We start from the raw sequence: 24,331 nt of genomic DNA, 5'->3' as shown, positions 1-24,331 counted from the left end.
GTACAACTTTAAATACTTGTCCTTATTGTTTTGTTGGAAAGCATGTTAGAGTATCATTTCATAGTTTTGGATCTCATAGGAGATCACATGTTCTAGATTTAGTTCACACTGATATTTGCACTATGGATGCTAAGACACTAAGTGGTGCATCATACTTTGTTATTTTTATTGATGATTATTCTCGAAAAGTGTGAATTTTTGTTTTGAAATCTAAAGAGCAGGTGCTCAGTATTTTCAAACACTTTCATGCAAGTGTTGAATGAAAAACCAGAAGAAAATTGAAATGTTTTCGAGCAGATAATGGTGGTAAATACAGAGGCTCATTTGAAGAGTATTGTAAAGGATATGAGATCAAGTTTGAAAGACGGTTCCTAAGAATCCTCAACATAATGAAGTTGCAGAAGGAATGAATTGCACTATCAATGATGGAGTCAGGTATATACTCTCTCATACAAAGTTACCAAAATCCTTTTGGAGTGAAGCGATGAGGACTGCGGTAGATTTGATCAAACTTTCTCTTTCAGTTCCACTAAATGGTAATGCTCTAGAGAAAATTTGGAGAGAAATATATGTCTCCTATAATCACTTGTGAGTGTTTAGCTAAAGGGCTTTTATTCACATTCCAAGATATGAAAGATTAAAACTTGATAAAAAGTCCAAACAGTGTATCTTCATGGGTCATGGTCATAAAGACTTTGGTCACAAATTATAAGATCTGGTGAGTAAGAAAATAATTAGAAGTCAAGATGTGATTTTTTTTTTTTTTTGAAGACCAAACTATTAAATATCTTGAGAAAACAGATAAATCAACTTCTGTTGATGATGAACCTGGTCTTTCCAAACGTATTTATGTAATATGCAAATGAAATTATTAAAATTGAACTGATAATACCCATACCTTTATAACAAGTTTGGTATTGATGTGACAAATTTATTACATGGATAAACTACTATATATATCCACGAAAATTTTGAATATTAACATCTCTCTCTCTCTCTCTCCCTCCCTCCCTCCCTCCCTCTCTCTCTCTCTCTCATCAATCTATCAATTGATTATTCCTTTTTTCAGCAATCACCAGACATCAGATTTATTTTTGTCACTGCCGCCAATTCCAACCACCCACATCATAGCCTCCCCCAACCCCAACCACCGTAGTCTAGCCATCACCTCAACATTAATTGCGATGCCATCACCACCACTTTCTGAGTCCCACAATTTTATTTTTCCACCATCACTAATATTTTTTGCCTCTTCATCCCCAACTACAGTTGTATAACCCCACCATCATCAGGCACCAGCAAGTGCCTGTGCAAACTTCAACCCTCTCTGCCAACTCATCTTTGTTTTTTCAATCACAACACGAGGAAAAAAAGCCCAAATTCCTAAATCCACCCATAACCGAAACAATTTCAAAGAAAATAAAAAGTTTTACCAATAATTTCAGAGCTAAAGTGGGTTCGATTCCTTATTGCAGTCGCATCCGTCCAAGGTGGTTCGAGTTCTCTCTCCCATCGCACTGCCCATATGGGTTCCTTTCTCTTTTGCCAAGCGCCGCGAAAATTAGCAAAGTGAATTGGAGTTTGTTGCAATGGAAATTGATTTCGGACTAATTTGAGAGAGATAGTAGTAATGGTGGAGAGAAGGATAATTTTAAATATTTTGTTAATTTTTTGAGGTTTAGATAGTTTTATCGTACGGACCTAATCTTTTATAAGTATAACTTCAATTTCGTTATTTCCTCAATACATTTGTCAGTGGATATAAATGATGGTTTATTCTTATTGAATCAACATCTGAAATAGATAGAAAGTGTAATGATATATAAAGACTAGAATTTAATAAATAATTGTAAATTATGTGTCTAAAAATTTGATTCATTTTGAGATACAAATAACATTTTCCTTGATATGTAAGGGCTCCCATTGCTAATTGTATCTATAGATCAAATTATAAACTCACATAAAGTTGAAAAAGACAAACAAATAATAATTAAAAAACACTATACTGTTGTGAACGAAACTAGAGTCTCTGTATGGACAAAAACATTAATCTTCGAATGCCAACCTAAGTGGAAAAAATTTTGGGTTAGAAACAACCAATTAGATGTAAGGCACCATTTAGAACTTCGGTCCAAAAGCTTTGGAAGGCATAAAGGTGCAGAAAATAGAAACATACATGGGGCACTGGTTTATTGGTGGATTTGTCCCTCCGGGTTCAAGACTTTGAAGTAGGAGCCAAGGAACCCGCCCACGGTGTATGTGAGTGTGTGTATGTGTGTGTATATATGAATCTGGGTTCAGAAAAATTGGATTTGACTATGCAACTCAACCATTCCTCTTTTTTTTTCTTTCAACCCTATCAGATAAATACCAAGTCAATAGCCTTCGTTGCTTCGTAAGTATATATTTCTCCAAATTCAATGGCTATGTACACTAGAAAAAAGATTGCAAATTATGAAGCCATTGTTTTGGATTTGGCTTAAATAGCTTCAAACAGAACTCGGTGCTCAAGGAGTTCAGACAAAACACCCCTCATTTTGTCAACAGAAACAGGTTTCAGTATAAGGCCATCCATACCGACCCTCATACAGTTCTCTTTTGTCACCTTGTTTGTGTTCCCAGTAAGAGCAACTATTAATGGCCTATCTTGGCGTTTCTTAAACTTCTCCTGTATACGTATCGCTAGTTCATATCCGTCTAACCCTGTACACACATCCATGAAGACCACTCTGTGTTCTGGCGAAATGATGCGCAGACACTCTTCACTTGAGCCTGCAGTTGTAACATCGCATCCTAAATGAAGTAGTAGTCCCTTTGTTACTGACCTGTTAACCCTGCAACACAAAATTTTACCATCAGTTACAATATGGACTTTCAAACAAGGCAATGAAGTTCAATTCCTTATTTTTGGATCCACTCTTCCTACATGAAAACACCACGTCTGAAACCTTGATGTTTAGTCTTATTTTCTGGATTAGAGACGAGAAATGTTTTCACTAATAATTACTAAAAAGAGATCCATTGCTTTCTTTTGTTCTTATGTAGTCATGTTCAAACTTTTGTGCTTCATTAGTCCACCAAGTCTTTTTTTTTTTAAAAAAAGAAAAAGAAAAAGAAAAAACAATATATATGATTTCTTTACCAAGTTTGGAAAGAGAAAACAAAGACAAGACAAGAAGCACTTTCAAAACTATGAATGAAACAGAGAAGAACAAATAGCATTGAAGTTTGGGTAGGATTTACCAAGAAGTTGGGGGTTAAGCAATCAACTAAGAGTTTAGTTTTTCTATGAAACTCTAATAGTTTTTACCGTTTTATTCAAATAATTGATAAGTGGCAAAGCAACAAATACCAGAACTGAAGATGCAAAAATGAAGCTATGCTACTGACCCATTATCATCCATGACAAGAACCTTGAGGCCTCCAAAGTTTGTAGATACATGATTTCCAGGAACTTTAGGAGCAAACGCCAATTTAGATTCATTTGGTCGGTCAGGGATTCCAAGCTTCACAATAAAAGTGACTGTACATCCTTTACCAATACCTTCACTTTCAATCCAAATATGCCCTTCCATGAGATTTACAAACCTGCTCACAAAGTTAAAAAGTAAATGAGTGAAATCACAAACAAGAAGAATTCAAGTGAGAACCTAGTTCCAATTTTGCAAGAAATAAGAAAACAGTACCTCCTACAAATGGCAAGGCCAAGTCCACTTCCAGCAGGACCTTTAGTCTGTACTGCTTGGCTTTGTGCAAACTTGGTGAATAACTTTGGAATATCTTGTGGGTTAATTCCTGATCCTGAATCCTTTACCTATAATGTGGGGAAAAATTGGTCAAAGTCAAATAACAAAGCATGCAATGCTCCTACAAGGAATAATGCCGATTAAGCTTTAGGCAACAAACCTGTACACGCAAATAAAAGTGACTGTCACTTGGCACTGGAAGAAACTCAGGAATTCTAGCATCCTTGAAGGATTCAGGCTTTGCAACAATAGCAGTGATGGAAATGCTGCCCTCTTTTGAGAACTTCACAGCATTACCAACAACATTAAGAATAGTTTGCATTAGACGTTTTTCATCGCCAACGGCATACGCTGGCAAATCTGAAGCTAGATGTAAAGTGAGAGACAATCTTTTGACAGATGCAACGGGCTTAATCAAGTTAAGGACCTGCAATCAAAATAATATGGATCTTACAGCATTTGGATTTTGAAGAAACTCCAGATAATAAATGAAATTATGGGCTAAAAGACTTGTATCATTATAATTGACAATGAAAATTATACCTCTCTAAAAACAGAATGAAGGCTAAATGTTGTTGTTTCAAGTTGAAGACTACCATCTTCAAGCCGTGAAAGATCCAAAACATCATTGATGAGAGTAGCCAACAAATTGCTGCTTTTCAATATTGTCTCTACCATCAGACGTTGCTCAGCCGTCAACTCTGTTTCCTGTAACAAAGAAGAGAGTGCAATAATCGCATGCATGGGAGTTCTCATCTCATGGTTCATAACTGCCAAAAAGTCATTGCGAGCATGGATGGCAGTTTCTGCTTCTCTTCTTGCTAGATCAAGGGCAACATTCTGCTCTATCAGCAGATTCCTTGCCCTCATTGATTCTTCTAAGATTGCAGCATGTGAAAGAGCAACAGCTACCTAGTGTGGAAAGACAATTGTGATTACTTATTGTACATGGATGGTAGTAATTTTTCTCACAAATTAGGTTTCATCACTTGGATCAATCAATATGATTAGGTAATTATAGTAAATAATTCATATCAAAGAGGTAGAAAATGAGCAAAATTAGTATACCAATTTATTATGGAACAATGCACATAAATTTAGAAAACAATCGTAACTTGCGATGTATATTAAGGATATTACTCTTTCCTTTCTACAGTGTATTTCATATAAGGCACATGAAGTAAGAAAACAAGTTAATAACACTTTGATTTTTGGGCAAAAGTACTATTGAAAGACTATATTGTACGTTGTGTTTGTTGATTACGAAGTTAATTATTTTGTAGCAAACTTAAAGTATACCAGACTTTAGCTAGAACTGATGCTTGTGACTAATATGTTGTTCCATGTGATTTGTACAGTATCAGGAATAATAGGAACACTAAATTGGAAATAATCAAAATCATGGCCCTAAATATGATTATTAGGAAATAGTTTAAATAATCTCTATTAATCTATTAATCTGCTATTTATGTGTATTTAGGCTGCCTTTGAAACAAGAGATTAGGGAGGGACAGGACATTGAGACAGCAACACCAAATATAGACACACTAAAACGGTGTATTTAGTCTCAACATGTCTTTGTCTCCGTCTCAACCAAACATATTTTGAGTCTATAGATACTAACCAAACGTAAACTTAGTCTGGGGTATCTATACCTAAGCACCTAAAAAACTAAATGCACTTTGTGCCTCACATAATTGCATCAATTGTATGATCCATCCGACCATCCCTCCTCCTCTTCCCCACACAAACTTAAGAATGACATCAAGTGCAAATAATATCACAAAATATGAAATCACCAAAACATAGAAACTCAATGCAAAAAGTAACAATCGTAAATGACAAACATATCCAACACCATCAAAGTGTAGCCTCTTAATCTTCAAAAAGCAAAAAGGGAAAGTAGCTCACCTGATCAGCAACTACCTCAACCAACTCTAGCTCATGTACATGCCATTGTCTAGCACTGTCCGATGGAAGCATCAACACCATCAAAGCATAGCTTCTCGTGGAAACCTCCGGCCAATCATATATTTGAAAATTAGACAGATTCAGTAAAGGTACCCTAACAGCAACCACTTCTCCTGGCAAGTATTTCCCCGTATGAGGCCTTAACCTCGCAACCGGGCAATTCGGCGAAATCTTCACCGCCCGGTTGCTACTAAACACTTGATTAATCACAGGCAGATGAATTGGCACGGTATACCCAACCGGATTCTGCTGCCGCAACGTATAGGCCAATTGAAGCTCCAACCCTGTTCGTGTTGGCATCCATAAAGCACACTCCTCAAGCGCCAAAGTTCTTCCCAACTCTATAAGCGTAGTCTTCAAGATTGTGTGTCTATCCAAAGTGCTTCTAATTTCATGAGTTAACATCCTAACATGCCTACCAGTTTCCTCCTGAGTACGAATCAATCCCATTTCTCTATCAAGTTCTGCAGCCTTGTTCTTCAAAAATAGCTCTCTGGTCTTAACGCTAAGTAAATCAGGAATAATATGTACAAGCATAAGCGCAGTAGCGCAAGAAACAACGGCAGTTAGAACCTTAGCGGCGGTCATTACCATAGCGACGGTTCTCGTGTGAACAGTGAAGGTCCAGAGGTTAATAAGATGCGTGGCTCCGCATAGAACAATGAAGGCACCGAACTGCACAAGAACCCATCTGTACGGAAAAACCGCTGATTTCTTAACGAAGTAGATGAGTTCGAGAGGGATTGAGAAATACGCAAGCGCGATGAAGAAATCTGAGATGTATTGGTATTTCACCAGTAATTCATCCGCAGGCCATTGCGGCTCTATACAGTTGCAAGATTCCGTAGCTTTGAACCACATCTTCGGAGCTGATTCTTCTTGTTTTTCACATAATCATGGATGATGATGAATTGAGTTGAATTGAATTGAATCGAGTAGGGTTTTGGTAAAGTAGGCCCAGGGAAGGAGAAGACTCAGAAGAGAGAAAATGAAGAGAAAAGAAAGAGGAGGCATCAAGTTACATAAGTTGAAGAAATTATATTTGATTATTTAATATTAATAATAATTAATAATGAATAATTTGATAGCGTATGGTAGTGGGTATGGCGGTCAAGTTCAATGAATTCATTGAGTTGAGTTGAGTTGAGTTGAGCTGGCTAAGGTGTTACCGCTAATGATGGAGACATATATATCTCTGGAAGTCCAAATGGTCAAGCTTTCTCATGCGCTTTCTGTTTATTTATCTTAATCAAATTTTTGTTATTTTGGGTTAATTTTGAGATATACTAACAAAATATAAACGAAAACAAAAATCTCTAATTATTGTTTTTAAGACATCTCAAATTTTTTTACCCGAAATATTGTTTTTTTCTTGCACGAAAAACAGAGATTATATGATCACTAAAAAATGAGAATTTTTTTATACTATTTTATTTATCAATATACTAATTATTAGGATTATCTATATAGCTACATATTTAAATATTGTATCACATCTTAAATACAATAGGTACAATTTGAAAATAGCTAGAGTTTTCAAAATACATAAAGATTAAAGATTCAATCTGAACGCATTTCGATTGCATCCCATAATTAATTTGCGTATTTGAAAAACAAGTCGTATCTCGGATAAAAATTTAATCGAATTAAATTAAATTATTAATTTAAATTATATTTATCTAAATTTTAAATTATTTGAATAAAATTAGATTAAATAAAAAAATAAAAATCAAACTAATACGTTTTTCAAATTGTAATAAATTATTTTATAATAAAATTATTTTGTGTACATAATTTTACATGTATTTAGACCATCTCTAATAGAGAACTCATCACAATCCTTATTTATGACCCATCTATCATAAAAAATAATTTCACATCAAATTTTGCGTCATAAACAGGAAATAAGAACTCAAAACATATCTCTCTTTTCCATTAGGAGGAACTAACTTTAGCCATATAGTGGTCCCACTTAATTAATTAATTAAAATATTTAAAATTAATATAATTATTTTTTTAATAATATTATTTAAATTTATAAATTTAAAAATAATTCACTATTAACAGATATTAATATTAAAAAAATTCATATGTAACAATAATACAATATATAATTCGAGATTATACTAATTTGTAAAATTACTTAATACAAAGAAAAACATAATTAAGCTCTATAGTTGACGACAAGTATTATGAAATTGCCATATGTGTTCAATCAAGTCTTCTTTCAATTGTTTATGATGCTGCCTGTTTCGAAGTTGGGCATTTCTTTAGAGAAATTGATGGTACGATGCAAAATCTTCCTCTCCCAACTGAGGTTGTGATAAGCCATTTTCGACATCTCCCAATTGTTTATGATGCTGCCTGTTTCGAAGTTGGGCATTTCTTTAGAGAAATTGATGGTACGATGCAAAATCTTCCTCTCCCAACTGAGGTTGTGATAAGCCATTTTCGACATCGTCATACTCTAAGCCTTAGCAAAATTTTCTGCATAAGTGTCTCTTTCATCCTCAACAATCATATTATGCAATATAATACAAGCTCTCATTATGTTGGCAAACTTCTTCTTTTTCCAAAAGTGAGCTGGACCACGTATAATTGCAAAGCGTACTTGCAAATAACTTGCGTTTCTCCCTTTGTGGCTTTGAGATTGATTTGACAAATGTGGCCCATTCAGGATAAATATCATCTGCTAAATAGTATCACATAGTATAATTATTACCATTAATTGTATAATTTACCTCCGGAGCACAGTCATTTAGAATATCATCGAACACTAGAGATCAATCTAACACGTTGATATCGTTATTTGAACTTGAAACTTCAAAGAACGCATGCCATATCCAAAGGTCTGAAGATGCTACAACCTCAAGTACTATGGTTGCAACCCCACGATAACCACTCATGTACATACCTTTCCACGTCTTTGGACAATTTTTCCATTGCCAATGTATGCAGTCAATGCTACCCAACATGCTAGGAAAGCCATGACCCGCCGCCATTTGTAGTAGGCGTTAGTACATTATTTGGATTTGGTTTTCGCAAGTATTCATCCTCGAACACCGAAATGACACTTTCAACAAATTTTTTCAAGCATTCAATTATAGTGCTCTCGCCTATGCGTACATAATCATCAACAGTATCAGCTGCTACGCCATATGCTAACATCCGTATCACAGCGGTGCATTTTTGGAGTGATGACAAGCTTCTTCTTCCAGTTGCATCAACCATCTGTTGGAAATACGGATAGACATTTGAGAGAGCGTCTACTATCTAAAGGAACACATGTCTTCTCATTCGAAATCTCTGTCGAAAAATGTCAGCATTATACACCGGTTCATCTGCAAAGTAATCTTGAAAAAGACGATCATGTCCTGCTTCTCGATCTCTGTTGATCCATGTACGAGGAGTTGGGATAGAGCTTCTATCGATATCTTCTTCTTCTGAATCTTCAAATAAACACTCATCGATCCAATGATCTATGAGTGTGTTATCTTGCCGTCTTCTTTTGCCATACAAAACCTCATTAAACATATCATCAAAATTTCTAGCCATATCTTGAAATGTAATTTTTAGTACTCTTTCGAGGTGAGAAACAAGAGTTGAAATGGAGTTACAGAGTCATTGATAGTTGATATTTATAAGTATGTTTGCAACAAGTACCTACTTCTCAAGGCTAATTTTACAACGGCTACTTAACAGATAGTTTTGCAACAGCTACTTAACGGCTAGTTTTGCAACGGTCACTTTCATGAACAATAACGGCACAATAATATTGACTAATTTGAAAAGTTACATCAGAAATGAATAAAACAGACTACATCACATACCAGTAATACACAATAAAAATAAGAACATACTACGTAACTCTACGAATACAAAGAACCATTAAATAAACCACTTAGCGATTATTTTCTCACATGCAATCTTATGAAGAGCTCGTCGTTTTTCACTCAATGTAGACATGTCAGCATTAAGTATTTGTATATCCATTTCCCTTTTCCTTTCCTTAGCCATCCTTTCCATTTCCCTTTCTTTCGCATTTATCTCCATTTCTTTAATATACCTCTGAGTTTGTAATTCTTGTTCTTTCATTACCGCTTGAGTTTGTAATTCTTGTTCTTTCATTACTGTTTGAATTTGTAACTCCTTCTCCTTCATTGTCATAATCTTTGCTTTATGTTCTCTCTCCTCTTCTCTTTTTTTTCCCTGTCAATTAGTTCCTTTTCTCTAACATTCTTAATATCTTCCATGAGAGATAGTTTTTTAACAACCGATGATTTCTTTTCGCTAAGATCTTCAGACATTTGTGTTTTTCCCTTACTTTTTCGCTTGCTTTTCTTTGATCCTTGTGGGTGAACGGGAGAGTCCACACCGGGTTCGTCAGCCAACGGTGTTTCTGGGTTTGACGAGGATGAGTGATGAGCGGATAATTTATACGCTTTTTGGCATTGTTTTCAATATGTTTTTAGTATCTTTTAGTTAGTTTTTATGATATTTTTATTAGTTTTTAGTTAAAATTTACTTTTCTGGACTTTACTATGAGTTTGTATGTTTTTCTGTGATTTCAGGTATTTTCTGGCTGAAATTGAGGGACCTAAGCAAAAATCTGATTCAGAGGCTGAAAAGGACTGCAGATGCTGTTGGATTCTGACCTCCCTGCACTCGAAGTGGATTTTCTGGAGCTACAGAAGCCCAATTGGCGCGCTCTCAACTACGTTGGAAAGTAGACATCCTGGGCTTTCCAGCAATGTATAATAGTCCATACTTTGCCCGATATTTGATGGCCCAAACCGGCATTCCAAATCAGCTCAAAACTGCCCGGCGTTAAACGCCGGAACTGGCACAAGAATGGGAGTTAAACGCCCAAATTGGCACAAAAGCTGGCGTTTAACTCCAAGAAAAGTCTCTACACTAAAATGCTTCAATGCTCAGCCCAAGCACACACCAAGTGGGCCCAGAAGTGGATTTTTATGTCATTTACTTATCTTTGTAAACCCTAAGCTACTAGTTCTCTATAAATAGGACCTTTTGCTATTGTATTTTCATCTTTTGATCACTTTAGATCTTAGGATCATCTTTGGACGTCTAGTTCTTAGATCATTGGAGGGCTGGCCTCTCGGCCATGCCTAGACCTTGTTCTTATGTATTTTCAACGGTGGAGTTTCTACACACCATAGATTAAGATGTGGAGCTCTGCTGTACCTCGAGTATCAATGCAATTACTATTGTTCTTCTATTCAATTCGGCTTATTCTTGTTCTAAGATATCACTTGTTCCTCAACTTGATGAATGTGATGATCCGTGACATTCATCATCATTCTCACCTATGAACGTGTGCTTGACAACCACCTCCGTTCTACCTTAGATTGAGTGGATATCTATTGGATCCCTTAATCGGAATCTTCGTGGTATAAGCTAGAATTGATGGCGGCATTCAAGAGAATCCGGAAGGTCTAAACCTTGTCTGTGGTATTCTGAGTAGGATTCAAGGATTGAATGACTGTGACGAGCTTCAAACTCCTGAAGGCTGGGCGTTAGTGACAGACGCAAAAGAATCAATGGATTCTATTCCAACCTGATTGAGAACCGACAGATGATTAGCCGTGCTGTGACAGAGTGCGTTGAACATTTTCACTGAGAGGACGGGATTGTAGCCACTGACAACGGTGATGCCCAACATACAGCTTGCCATGGAAAGGAGTAAGAAGAATTGGATGAAGACAGTAGGAAAGCAGAGAGACGAAAGGGACAAAGCATCTCCATACGCTTATCTGAAATTCTCACCAATGAATTACATAAGTATCTCTATCCTTATTTTATGCTTTATTCATATATCATCTATAACCATTTGAATCTGCCTTACTGAGATTTACATGATGACCATAGCTTGCTTCATACCAACAATCTCCGTGGGATCGACCCTTACTCGCGTAAGGTTTATTACTTGGACGACCCAGTGCACTTGCTGGTTAGTTGTGTGAAGTTGTGAAATTATGTTTAGACCATGGTATTGAGCACCAAGTTTTTGGAGCCATTACCGGGGATTATTTGAGTTGTGAAAAGTAGAGATCACAATTTCGTGTACCAATGAGTATGCTCCAGTTGCACTAACCTTGGTTCTCTTTGAGCCTCCACTCTGTGTAGGTAGTTGGCTTCTCCACTTTTACTCCAAACGAAGCATATTCTAATGCCTTTTAAAAGTGAATTTCTGACCATAATGTGTGGAATAAAGTTTATAAGCCAACTCCTTTATATCATCAGTATTCGAACCACTCCTTATGTTTCGACTAGCTTGATCGTAATAACTAGCAAATTGTGCAACTGCTTTGTTGATCTTATACCATCGTTTCTTACATGCAACTACCCCCTTTTTATGTCGGAGTTGAATTCCACACAATAACTGTGAATTCAACTCCAAAATGTTTCACCCTTTTGGTCGGTACCAACTACAGGGTCGATTGAAATATTCAACCATGCACTGATTAACATCTTATCCTCTTCTCGTTGCTAGTGTTGAATACTATCTTGCCTATGATTTTCAATGTCATCTTCATTGAGGTCGATAGCATCTAATTCACGAGGGGTTGACCAAATCTGAATATTGTGAATTTGGACTACATTGTATCAGAGTCTGAGGGGATGGGTTAGAAGAGCCACCAACACCAGATAAGCTATGTCTCGATGCACTGAATTGAGTTGAAAACGGCAAGGATATTAGAGCAACATTTCCAATAGAAGGATTAAATATGGATGAAAATGAAAAATGTGGTGTTTGTGAATTTTGATTTTGTGGTTGGAACATAGGAAATTAATTATTATAAGGAGCCTGAAAATTAAAATTAGGAAGATTTTGTAGATTTGAATTTTGAAATGTATTTGGTAGTGTGAAGTTTTGATTTGGAATTTGAGAGTTTGAGATTTGAGATTGTTGGGTATTTGAAGTTTGAGAAAAGTTTTATAAGTAATTGAAAAAAGAGTTGAGTTGATTTGGATCCATTTTTTCGAACAAAAAATAGTAGCAGTAGAACTTTGATTTCGTAAAATTTGAAAGAAGATGAAGAAGAGTAGAAGAAAATGTGAGAATAGAAATGTATGTAAGTAGTATATATAGAATAACAAAATATTAATTTATTAATAATAACGGTAACATAGTAATAGCTAGTTTTGCAACGGCTAGTTTTGTAATGTAGTTAGTATTTCAAATTTTATACATAAAAATATACTCACCAAAAAAATTATTTTATAATATGTGAAAAATTAAAATTATTTTTTTATGTAAACAAATTTAATTAATTTAATATAATAATATAATTAATATTCAATATTAATTTAATTATTTATATTAATTATAATTTAAATAATTAACATAAATTATTAATTAAATAGAATTATAATTAATTATTATTATTATTAATAAATTAAATATAATTTAATTATTTAATATAATTTTTTAAATAATTAGACTAAATAATTAAATCATATTTAATTTATAAATAATTATAATATTTAATTATATACATAAAATAAAATATATGTATAGTTAACATATTATGCAATGCTAGTTATTATATTAATAAAATATTATTTAATTTTTTTTTAATTTATTTGCCACATGTTAGAATATCATATGATTAAAATGAAAAGAAACTAAATCCCTCTAAGTAGGGCTTTGCTTGCTTTGAAAATTGTGATGGAACTCATCTTTATTTTGCTCTAACGATTAATCTTCACTTTTTGTCAGCAAATAGTAAATGGGACCTTCATTTATTTATCATTGGACATGCTCTTAGAATGTTGTACTAAAAAATAACACAACACAAATATCGGATACAGTGTATTTGATATATAAATAAGAAGAAAAGCTATATGCTTTTCTAAACAAATTAAGTAAAATATAAATAAATACAATAAGACACAAATATTGTATATTTTATTGTAAGTGCAATTCAGCGATAAGGTCATCTAAAACAAAAAACTCACATATATGTAAAATTAAAGTTCAAAATATATGAAACATACCATGAGAAGAGAGAGCACCAATGATGCTAGTTACCTTAAATGTCGTGGGCATGACGTAATCCTGCTCCACGTTCTTTAAGATTGTTCGTACATTCGAAGTGTATGGACAAACAGTGTCAATAATGACCAACAAAGATATTTATTCAATCAAGATCTTCAATCTTGATTGGAGAATAACTTCAATATAAGCACTCCTACTCATAATGGGACTTTTTAGCCCATTACTTTCATTACTACTTATAACGCAGCTTCCAGGAACATGAATGAACTCGTCTTTAATGAAAGAAGTTTACAAAGTTCTGAGTTCTCCTATTACATCAGAAATTTAGCTCAAACTATAATAGTATTCTAAACATGACCAAACCAAACAACAAAACTCTTACCTCTTTAAAAGAGTAGCAAATTAGTTGGAATCATTCTCTAAAAGGTTGGCTCAAATTCAATACCGATGGGTTACTCAATTCTTCGAACTCGTCTGGTACTTGCAGATGCCTCATCCGCATGCAAATAGAAGATTTATGGTAGGGTTCCTGATGAATATTGGAACCACTACAATCACTATGGCAGAAATGTGGAGACTCTACGTGGGTTTGAAATTGGCTACTGAGCTCGGCATCCAGAGATTGCAGGTTGAAACTGACTCCTCTTGCGCCATCTAGCATATCCACGGTGCTTCTTCACAGACCCATTCATCTTCTTTCCTGATTCAAGCGATAAAAATCTTTCTTGCTGGTCTAGAAACCTTCAAAGTCCACCATGTCTTCAAGGAATCAAACTTCGCCGTTAACACCCTTGCTAAATCAGCCCATTCAGCCTTGGCAGGACTACAATGTTTAAACGAAGCTCCTCCTTACTTTCGTCTCCATCTGAAAACTGATAAAAGGGGAGTAAAAGTTTTCATATTAATCCCTGTTTAAGTGTTTTTGTTTTTTGGGTATTTGGCCCCATTTTTTATGTGAGAGAGAGATCAAAGAATTATATAATTGCAAGTTTTAGAAGTACGTGTTGCACTAATTGTCACTAAAAACTTCCGCTAAAATGAGTTATCATAACGAATAAAGTATTAGTGATTTCCCTCGAAATATAAAAACTAAATTTAGAAAATAAAGAAAGTAAGAAAAACAAAGTTGTAATACTTACCTAAGGCTCATCGGAAGCATCAAGATTACGTTGATCTTCTGATTTTTCAACCTCTGAGCCTTTGATATTTTTTCAAATCAAAGTCCATTGGGTAGCACTTGTTCAACACCTTCCTCTCTCCCATCTTCTCTCTTCTTTTTCTTTTTCTTCTGATTGGCTTTTAATCACTAAGACAATTACAAACGATTCATACTTGAAATTAATAATTAATTTAAAGAAAAAAAGAAGGAAGAACATAATCCTCAATTATTTGCGTTACACTCACTATTGGAATGGCTAGGGTTTATAGGAATACCTCTAAAAATAATTAAAGAAAAATGATCTTACAAGAATAAGAGAGGAAAGCAAGTGAAAAAGAGAGCAATAGTGAGTTCATAGCATTTGAGAGCTTAGGAATGGACAAGAACAATAGCTTTTTTTTAAGATAAGAATTATTCATTGATAAGAGAATATTGTTGCCCATAATAGGACTATAATAAAAAAAAAGGGAGAAATTTCAGATAAGAAAGAAAATAAAATGAACGGTTCACAAAAGAGAAAGGAATTAAAAGATAAAAAAACGTGCAGATATTTGATAAAGTTGTTGTTCTTAGACAATGCTATAGCTAAATGCAGAGATTGATGGGAGACTCAGCAACAAACGTAGGAGACCATTGATTATGCTAAAACATTTTTTGGTTGTGACTCTTCAAAATGCTCCTGCATCCAATCGTGAGAAGCTAGAGCTTGTAATCCTTGAAAAGCTGTTGTGCAAATCTCTCCCTTACCAATCGCTATCATTGGCAAAAAATTATAGGCTCTGCAGAAGAAGAATATCATCAATAGAGGTTCTTTTCCAAACTTCAGCAGCCACTCTACAGCTAATTAAATAGTGAGAAACAGATTCCTTTATTTTTTGTATGCACATTGGACAGATCTGAGTAGTGGTTAGAACCTCCAATGAAGAACATAATGAATCGAAAGCTTCTCATGCAAGACCTTCAATGTGAAAATCTTCACTTTTGGGAAGATTGGAGATTTTCAAAGCTCAAACTACAGATCATTTTCGACAAAATAATCAGGATAACTTTAAATAACTTAAAAACTAAGATTTTGATGGAATTAATTTTTTGCTAAAAAATTTATAAACAACTATAAAATGAGATATTGCAATTAATATAGATTTGTGAAATTTATAGTAAATAGGTAGAACATTGTTGACATAAGATTCAACACATTAATTTTTTCTAATTCAACCTCAAGCACAAAAAAAGAGTTGATCTAGATCTTCTTAATTAAAATTATCACACTATAATACAATTAGGAATCTCTTCTTCTCATCAATCAATCAATCAGAGGAGAAAAAATATTTATTGTAATATTATTTAGGTATTGTTACATCTTCACATACTATTTTTTTAATATTGGACCAATATTGGTGAATTTGCTGAATATGGACCGTTTAACGTGTAATCCGATTTTATGAAAAATAAAAATGAAAGGGTCAAAATCACTGGATCCAATCATCAAGCCCAAATGAAGGGAGGCGAACTGCAAAGGTTTCCAAAAAACCCAAGTGTAGTATTGGAGATAGAGACCTAATTTCAGTGGTAGTTTTGGAACTTGAATAGAAAATGGGAGGAGCGTGTGAGTAGCCTAAGAGGACAAATTGATTAGGAGAGGATAAATGTCCGCAATGCAACTGGCCAGGAGGGGGGACGCATGGCTGATTTGGGCAGATTACTTTATCTCTTTTTTCACAGGTTCACCCGACAAAATTATTGAAAATTGGATGACAAGTAGTAAAGTCATTTTCATTTCTTTAGTTACTAAAAAAATTTTACAGAGAGAAAAAGAGTTTCATGGATAGTTCTAAGAAGAACTTCTCTGGAGTAGAGTAAAATTTTAAATTTAGAAGAGTGAAGCAATAATGGTGCTTCGTGATCTATATATATATATATATATATATATATATATATATATATATATATATATATAAAAGTTAATTTATTTAATATTAATTTTAATTAATGTTAATGTTGATGGTATTAATTAAGATTATTTAAAGATTGTTAATGTATTAGAATTTGTTAATGTAGTTTAAAAATTTAGTTTAGTTAAGATATTAGTAAAATAATCGGTGCTCTAATTTTTAAATGTTAGAATATATAGAGTAAATTAAAAAAAATATTTTATGTTAATATAAAGTTGATATAATTAGTTAAAATTTTAGATTTTGTACTTAAATTCATTTGGTAATATATTTAGGGTTAATAGAAATGATACGTCATTAATAAAAGTGGAATATCAAAAGTTGTATATAATATTTTTTTAAAAAAATTTATTACTAACGGTAATAATAATATTTGTAGAAAAAAAAATACAAAAGTTATTATTGATATTTTTTAAAAATAAGTTTAAAAACGTTTAGTAGTATGTTTACTAATATTCGTTAAAATATGTTTATTAAAAGTTATAATTCTATTAGAAAAGATAGAAAGTATACTTTTCATTGTTATGTTGCTGTCTTGTTAAATTTTAATAACAAGCATGAATGTTTTTTTTATTATCTTAATATATTTTAATGTATTTCATTACGTTAATATATTTGTGTAGAAACACTGCCTTTTCAAAAAGAAAACAAATTGTTATTTAGCAAAAAAAATGATAATTAATATAGAAATTTTTTTATCGGGTTAGTTTTTTAATAAGTTTAATTACATGAATAGTTAAAGTTGTTTAGGAATAGTATTTTTCACATGTGTAACTACTGGATTTAAATGTTAACAAATACAAATCATTCAAAATCCAAAAGAAAGAATTATAATATATTTGTTTTAAGTTATAATTTTTTTCCAGTTATGAAAAAATATAAATTTTAAATTTAAGTCTTATTATATTTTTCTTATTTGTTGATCAGGGTTTAAGATTATTAGAACTCAGGCATTTGAACGTGTCAGAACCATGTGATCCAATTGCTACTGAACTTTTAAATGAGATTGGATTTGGACACATATCTCGTATTGGAAGAGTACAGGGGCACTCGGCAATGTTGACAGTCTTAGTTGAAAGATGGCATCCAAATACACACATTTTTCACCTTTCGACTGGTGAATGCACGATAACTTTGGAAGATGTAGCAATGATTCTTAGCCTTGGAAGTAATGGCATGCCAGTTTCAGGGTTAACGATAAGTAGTCACAACCTCCTAGCGGATGAGTGCATGGATCAGTTTGGAAGTACACCCACAGGGAAGGATTGTCAAGAAAGTTTCATTAAGTTGTCTTGGCTTAGGCGGTACAAAAATAATACAGACTTGACTGATATTGTTGCTATACAAAGGTATGTAAAAGTACACATTATGATGTTATTTGGTACGGCCTTGTTTTGTGATAAATCTGGTATTAGGGTCCATTGAAAATTTTTACCATTGCTCCGTGAATTTCACCGGATAAGGGAATTTAGCTGGGGTTCAGCATGTCTTGCTCATATGTATCTATCACTGTGTCGAGTATCACATTTTGATTGTAAAGACATAGATGGGCCGGTGCTTCTCCTCCAGATATGGGCTTGGGAGCGGATGCCTTTACTAGCTCTGATTCCTCGAACTCTACGGTTTCCACTAGCTTGTCGGTACGTGTTACTTTGTATAATGTGGTGCATAGTTTTCTTAATTCATGCTTTTTCTTTAACTTAACTGTGTTTTGACAGGTGGGTTGATTGGACATCTCCGTCGAATGATAATAGACATTAGACAACACGACGGTGTATGGAGTTATTGGACATGGTGGATGATGTTGTGAGGGTATATATTCATATATTAATTTAGTTGTCATTTAATGTTCATTTACAATGCTTAGAATCTGTTTGGATAAAATGTCATTTATTTTTCATGTTGATACGGTTTGTATGGGATTTATATAATCAAGACAGGCTTCCTCCCCACCTAGTGCCGGCGGATATCTGTCATGATGGATTATGTTGGAATGCAAAGGTCCCTTTAATCGCATTTGAGTGCGTGGAGTGACATCTAACTGATAGGGTGACGAGACAGTTTGGTCTGCAACAAGGCATTCTGGGAGCCACAAGGGATCATGGCAATGTGCACAACAATGTGTTGACTGGACCGAAAAAATTTGAATTGGATTGTAGCGCATGATAAGTGGATATCAATATGGCAGGACCAATATGATCACCGAATTTTTAATCTTAATCCATGTATTACGTATGATGCGGATGAGTTTTATATGAGTTGGTACAGATGTCAATTTTCAAATCACTTGTTCTTGGCCGGCCCTTACATACTCTCCTGAGGTTCGAATTAGGTATCATCCTTGGTCCTTCAACCACTAGCCATGTAGTTGGATTTCCCAGTGGCCTAAACCTGGTTTTATAGACCTTTCTGACCTCATCCATTCGGTAAACCTCATTCACATAAACTTGCCAGTCAAGAAGCTGGTTTGCACAACATGCAAACACATGGCGACATAGAATTCGATCCACCTGAAAATCACCACAATCACATTGTCGGCGGCGTAGATCGACTGCGTACTCTTAACTGGATGGCATCTCACAGACCTCGAACACCTCATTTCGCCTGTCAAACATACTAACCTGAATGTTTCCGGATGCTCGCTGGTTTGTTTCAAGTCGAATCATAACAGCTTCCGAAAAAACATGTCCTGCATTAATGCGTGCCCTGACCTCGACCCTCTTTCTAGTGAACAACTCATTGAGTCTATAAAAAGTGGCTCTAACGAGTTCCGTCACTGGAAGATTGCGTGCCCCTTTCAAGACGCCATTGATACACTCAACTAGATTCGTTGTCATATGTCCCCATCTATATCCACTATCAAATGCCAAAGCATACTGATGCCGAGGGGTCCTATCTAACCACCGAGTATATACCTCGTCGCGGTCACGTAGTCGTTGGTATCGCATATTAAATTCATGCACTGTCCTGGAATAGCCTGTTTCAAAGAACGACCGTTAGGCATTTACACACATTGAACAGATTCGAAATTCTATAATGTTAAATCCTATTTACCTATGTTGACAATAAGCTTTTGCAAGTACAGTGCCTTGAACTTTTTCAAAAAGTTTGTTGCTATGTGCCTAATACAATGCATGTGGATAGCTCTTGGAGGATCCCATGCTCCATTACTACAGGCTATGGCTGAAGTAATGGACTCATGACGATTAGAAATAAGACCCATACCATCCCGAGTCACGACATGTCTTCTCAAATTAGAAAGGAAAAAGTACCATGCATTAGCAGTCTCCCCTTCGACAATGGCAAAGGTAATAAGCACAATATTCCCATTGCCATCTTGTGATACTGCAACCAACAGAACTCCCTTGTATTTTCCATACAAGTGTATGCCATCTACCTGCACAACTGGTTTGCAATGTTTGAATGCTCTAATACAAGGGTAAAAACTCCAGAACACACGCTGTAATACTCGGGTATCCTAAGCCAACTCATCTCCTCGATAAACAGGCAACGTTTCGAACTGCACAGCTATTGATGGTTCTTTGTTATACATAGCTTCAAACCATGTTGGCAGAGCCTCATATGAGGCCCACCAACCACAAAAAATCTTCTCCACAGCTTTTTATTTTGCCAACCATGCTTTGCGATAGCTCACGGTGTAATTGAACTTTGCTTGCACATCTGCAATCACAGATCGCATTTTTAGAGATGGATCAACTTCAACTAATAGCTTTATCACTTCTGTGATTGTGTCTAAGTCTAGCTTGCAGTGGTCTTGAGAAATGGTGGATCTGGTGCAAGTGTGACTACCGTTATAACGCCTTATTTTCTAGCAATATTTCTTTCGAATCAAACTTACCCTGAAAAGCCAATCACAATTACTACCATATTGTACACATTTGGCATAAAATGTCGTTGGTTCAGACTCGTATACCCAGTAGTCAACTCCTCTACGAATTGTATACTCTTTGATGGCTGCAACCACAACTTCTCTGAACTGAATTCCATCCCAATAACAAATTCACCGTATGCAACAATAGGTGGGTTTGCAACAATACCACAAAAAGTAATTATACAACATGATTTACCAACCACGGTAGAATCATCATCTTATAGTACAGAAAATATATCTACTCTCTTATTATCATATTCACATACCAGCAGTCACATACTCAGGAAACTCTGGTGCATTCAGCGCCGCAAGGTCCAAAGTGCGCATAAAAGATGGCTCCCCAAACGGATGTTGGCTTGCTAGGATATTTGCCACTTCTTCTACATCTGGCTCATTAATACAATCAACATCGTCTCCATCTACGTTTGGATCCTCTATTTTATAGTTGCCTTCAAATTCATCTTTGCTTTCACTATTGTAGCTTTCCCAATCCATGCCTCCATCGGCTACTTCAACACCATAAGTCAAGTGTTCGAGCTCAACGTATAGCTCGATGACAAAGTCTTGTGGTCGACTATTGTGATATATTGAAAATATTTCTTGCATCGTTGCTTCATCAGTGACATACTTCATCTCAAATTGTATGAATCCTCCAAATACTATTACAGGATATCTGTACACAACACTAGTAACTCTTTTCAATATATGAGGATCTATTCTTTCACAAATTAATCCTTTTAGTTCTTCAAATAATATGATAAAAGGAACAACAATATCACATGGATTCTCACACATAAATTTTACACCTTCAGATGTCTGAAATAAAATTTGGCCATAATAATACACTCTCAAACAAACTCTATCACCCATTTTTTTCAATATTTTTTAAAAAAATTAAATACAACAGCACTACAAAAATCAAAAAAGAAAACAGAGATGTAGAGTAGGAAGAAAAACAATAAGATGAGAAAGATGAATGCGAAGCTTGATTGAGACCTTATTTGTAGCCGTTGCAATTCTTTTTTTATTTTTTTAACAAATCGCCCCCTTCATACGTCAAGTTGCCCCCACCATACCTCAAGTCGCCCCCACCATCTATCAATTCGCCCCCTCCATTTTGTTCCATAAAAAGAAAAAAACTTCCTACATCTGTGCAGTCATCGCTCTCCCTGTTTTCTAACTTTTCTTTCTCGTTTTTCATTCCTTCACAAATCGCTGGCAGTGATTTCTGCCACTGTCCGATATTCAAGTAAAACCTATATTCACATCATAACAGGAAATAACAGCAAAAGCACTCCAATATTTAAAAAAATGAGCCTCTTCACATACATCCCTTTCATTTTAACTTTTGACAAATTATCAAAATTTTCTTTCTCCTTCTTCCATGTGTCAAAAATTTAGAATTTGTATACATCATTTTTTAAGCTACATATCGTTTTTATGTGCAATTTGAATATGAATTTATAAATTAGGTCGACAAAATAAATTTGATAAAAAAAACTCTTTTGACTCTCAACCATAATTTAGAGAAAGAAGTCGCTTCCTTTCCGTGCAATTACTACTTGCAATAAAATTTCATCGTTCATTCTTATGTAACTATTGAAGTCAATGATCCTCTTTTTGATATGTTAATCAACAATAGTTTTTCGTCATATGAATATTGTTAACAAGAGAATTTTTTAGCAAATGTTTATTATTGAACATTATCTTTATTAAGATAATACACAATTTACTTTCTTTGAGATAGTTTGAGAGTATTTTATCATCCATTCTTTCTTCTCATTAATTTTTTTTAAAATAAAAATAAAAATATCATAAAAATAAGAAATAAAAAGAGAGGTTATCCTCCATTTTTTGTTAACTTTTTTTAAATAAAATAAAAAAAAAACAAAAAAATACCATAAAAACAAAAATGAAGAATAGAATAGAGAGAGAAATTAAAAATTATAGACAACTATAAAATGAGATATTGCAATTAATATAGATTTGTGAAATTTATAGTAAATATGTAGAACAATGTTGACATAAGATCCAACACATTTATTTTTTTTAATTCGAATTCAAGCACAAAAAAAAGAGTTGATCTAGATCTTCTTAATTAGAATTATCACGCTATAATGCAATTAGTAATCTCTTCTTCTCATGAATCAATTAAAAAAAATATTTATTATAATATTATTTAGGTATTGCTACATCTTTATAGATATCCCTTTCATCTTAACTTTTGACATATTATCAAAATCTTTCTTCTCCCTTTTTCACGTGTCAAAATTTTAAAATTGGTGTACAGCATTTTTTTAAGTCACATATCATTTTTATGTGCAATTTGAAAATAATTTTAATATGTTGGTATATATCTTTAATATATATAAAATATTTGAAATTAGGTTGACAAAATAAATTTGATAAAAATTTTCTTTTGACTCTCTATCATAATTTAGGGAAAGAAGTCATTTTCTTTCGGCACAATTACTATTTGCAATAAAATTTCATCCTTTATTCTTAAATGACTATTGAAGTCAATGATCCTCTTTTTGAGACGTTAATCAACAATAAATTTTCGTCATATAAATATTGTTAACAAAAGGATTGTTTTAGTAAATGTTTATTATTGAACATTATATTTATTAAGATAATACTCAAGTTACTTTCTTTAAGATAGTTTGGGAGCATTTTATTATTCATTCTTTCTTTTCATTAATTTCTTTTCAAAATAAAATAAAAACAAAAAAAACTTCATAAAAATGAGAATGAAAAAAAGAAGTTATCATCCATTCTTTTTTTTATCACTTTTTTTAAATAGAATAAAGTATCATTTTTACCCGCAACGTTTGGGGTAAGTCTCAAAGTTGTCTCTAACGTTTCAATCGTCTTATTTAAGTCCCTAACATTTTAAAATTGATTCAATGTTGTCCTGCTGTTAGGGATCCGTTAACAGAATTGATGGCGGGACAAAATTGAGACGATTTTGAAATGTTAGGGACTTAAATAGGATGAAAATGTTGGAGACAAAAACGATACATAGTAATAAATTTTAGTTTTATCCTTCAACAATAATATCAAATTTTTACTGTATATACATAGTATTCAATTTTTTTAATCACATCTAAGTAAATTACAATTAATCACATTACTTTCATTTTAAATAATTTTTTTATAATTTTACACTTAAATTTATAAGTTAATATAAAAATATAAGAAAAATTATTTAGAATGAAAGTACTATGATTAAGTGTAATTTACTTTGATGTGATTAAAAATTAATCGAATATTATATACAGTAAAAAATTGCTATTATTGAAGGATAAAATTAAAATTTATTTTTATGTATCGTTTTTGTCCTCCAACATTTTCGTTCTATTTAAGTTCTTAACGTTTCAAAATCGTCTCAATTTTGTCCCGCCGTCAATTCTGTTAACGGATTCCTAACGGAAGAACAACATTAAGTCAATTTTAAAACGTTAAGGACTTAAATAGGACGATTGAAACGTTAGGAACAATTTTGAGACTTACCCCAAACGTTGGGGACAAAAATAATACTTTACTCTTTTTTTAAATAAATAAAAAAAACACACCATAAAGATGAGA

The 24,331-nt window shown here is 33.6% G+C and overlaps 2 protein-coding genes across 3 annotated transcripts; both read right to left on the bottom strand.

Moving 5' to 3' along the window:
- Positions 1-1,876: 1,876 nt before the first annotated feature.
- Positions 1,877-6,731, bottom strand: LOC130955597 (ethylene receptor). Of its 2 annotated transcripts, none has more exons than XM_057882488.1 (6): positions 5,658-6,731; positions 4,290-4,454; positions 3,907-4,173; positions 3,687-3,814; positions 3,391-3,588; positions 1,877-2,834 (listed from the first exon to the last, which is right to left on the bottom strand). In XM_057882488.1, exons 1-6 carry the CDS (start codon positions 6,576-6,578, stop codon positions 2,480-2,482), a joined length of 2,034 nt encoding a protein of 677 aa, XP_057738471.1. In that variant the 5' UTR covers positions 6,579-6,731; the 3' UTR covers positions 1,877-2,479. The 2 variants fall into 2 exon arrangements, with proteins under 2 accessions (XP_057738471.1, XP_057738470.1); XM_057882487.1 differs by having other exon boundaries at positions 1,878-2,834; positions 4,290-4,658.
- A 1,769-nt stretch (positions 6,732-8,500) lies between these two features.
- On the bottom strand, positions 8,501-9,272 carry LOC130957575 (uncharacterized). The gene is made up of 3 exons (XM_057884419.1): positions 9,051-9,272; positions 8,739-8,948; positions 8,501-8,641 (listed from the first exon to the last, which is right to left on the bottom strand). Exons 1-3 carry the CDS (start codon positions 9,270-9,272, stop codon positions 8,501-8,503), a joined length of 573 nt encoding a protein of 190 aa, XP_057740402.1.
- Positions 9,273-24,331: the final 15,059 nt, after the last annotated feature.

This window comes from Arachis stenosperma, chromosome 10 (assembly GCF_014773155.1).
Source record: "Arachis stenosperma cultivar V10309 chromosome 10, arast.V10309.gnm1.PFL2, whole genome shotgun sequence".
NCBI lineage: Eukaryota > Viridiplantae > Streptophyta > Magnoliopsida > Fabales > Fabaceae > Arachis > Arachis stenosperma.
Note: the sequence above shows the minus strand (reverse complement) of the source record. Positions and strands in the feature narration are given on the sequence as shown.

Coding starts and splice junctions, on each gene's coding strand:
- LOC130957575 (XM_057884419.1), bottom strand. CDS start 9,272: ATGGCTAGAAATTTTGATGATATGTTTAATGAGGTTTTGTATGGCAAA. Junction 8,949..9,050: donor ATTACTTTGCAGATGAACCG/GTGTATAATGCT, acceptor TATTTCCAACAG/ATGGTTGATGCAACTGGAAG. Junction 8,642..8,738: donor GAAAACCAAATCCAAATAAT/GTACTAACGCCT, acceptor AATTGTCCAAAG/ACGTGGAAAGGTATGTACAT.
- LOC130955597 (XM_057882487.1), bottom strand. CDS start 6,578: ATGTGGTTCAAAGCTACGGAATCTTGCAACTGTATAGAGCCGCAATGG. Junction 4,659..5,657: donor TTGAGGTAGTTGCTGATCAG/GTGAGCTACTTT, acceptor TTTCCACACTAG/GTAGCTGTTGCTCTTTCACA. Junction 4,174..4,289: donor TTCATTCTGTTTTTAGAGAG/GTATAATTTTCA, acceptor TTTTGATTGCAG/GTCCTTAACTTGATTAAGCC.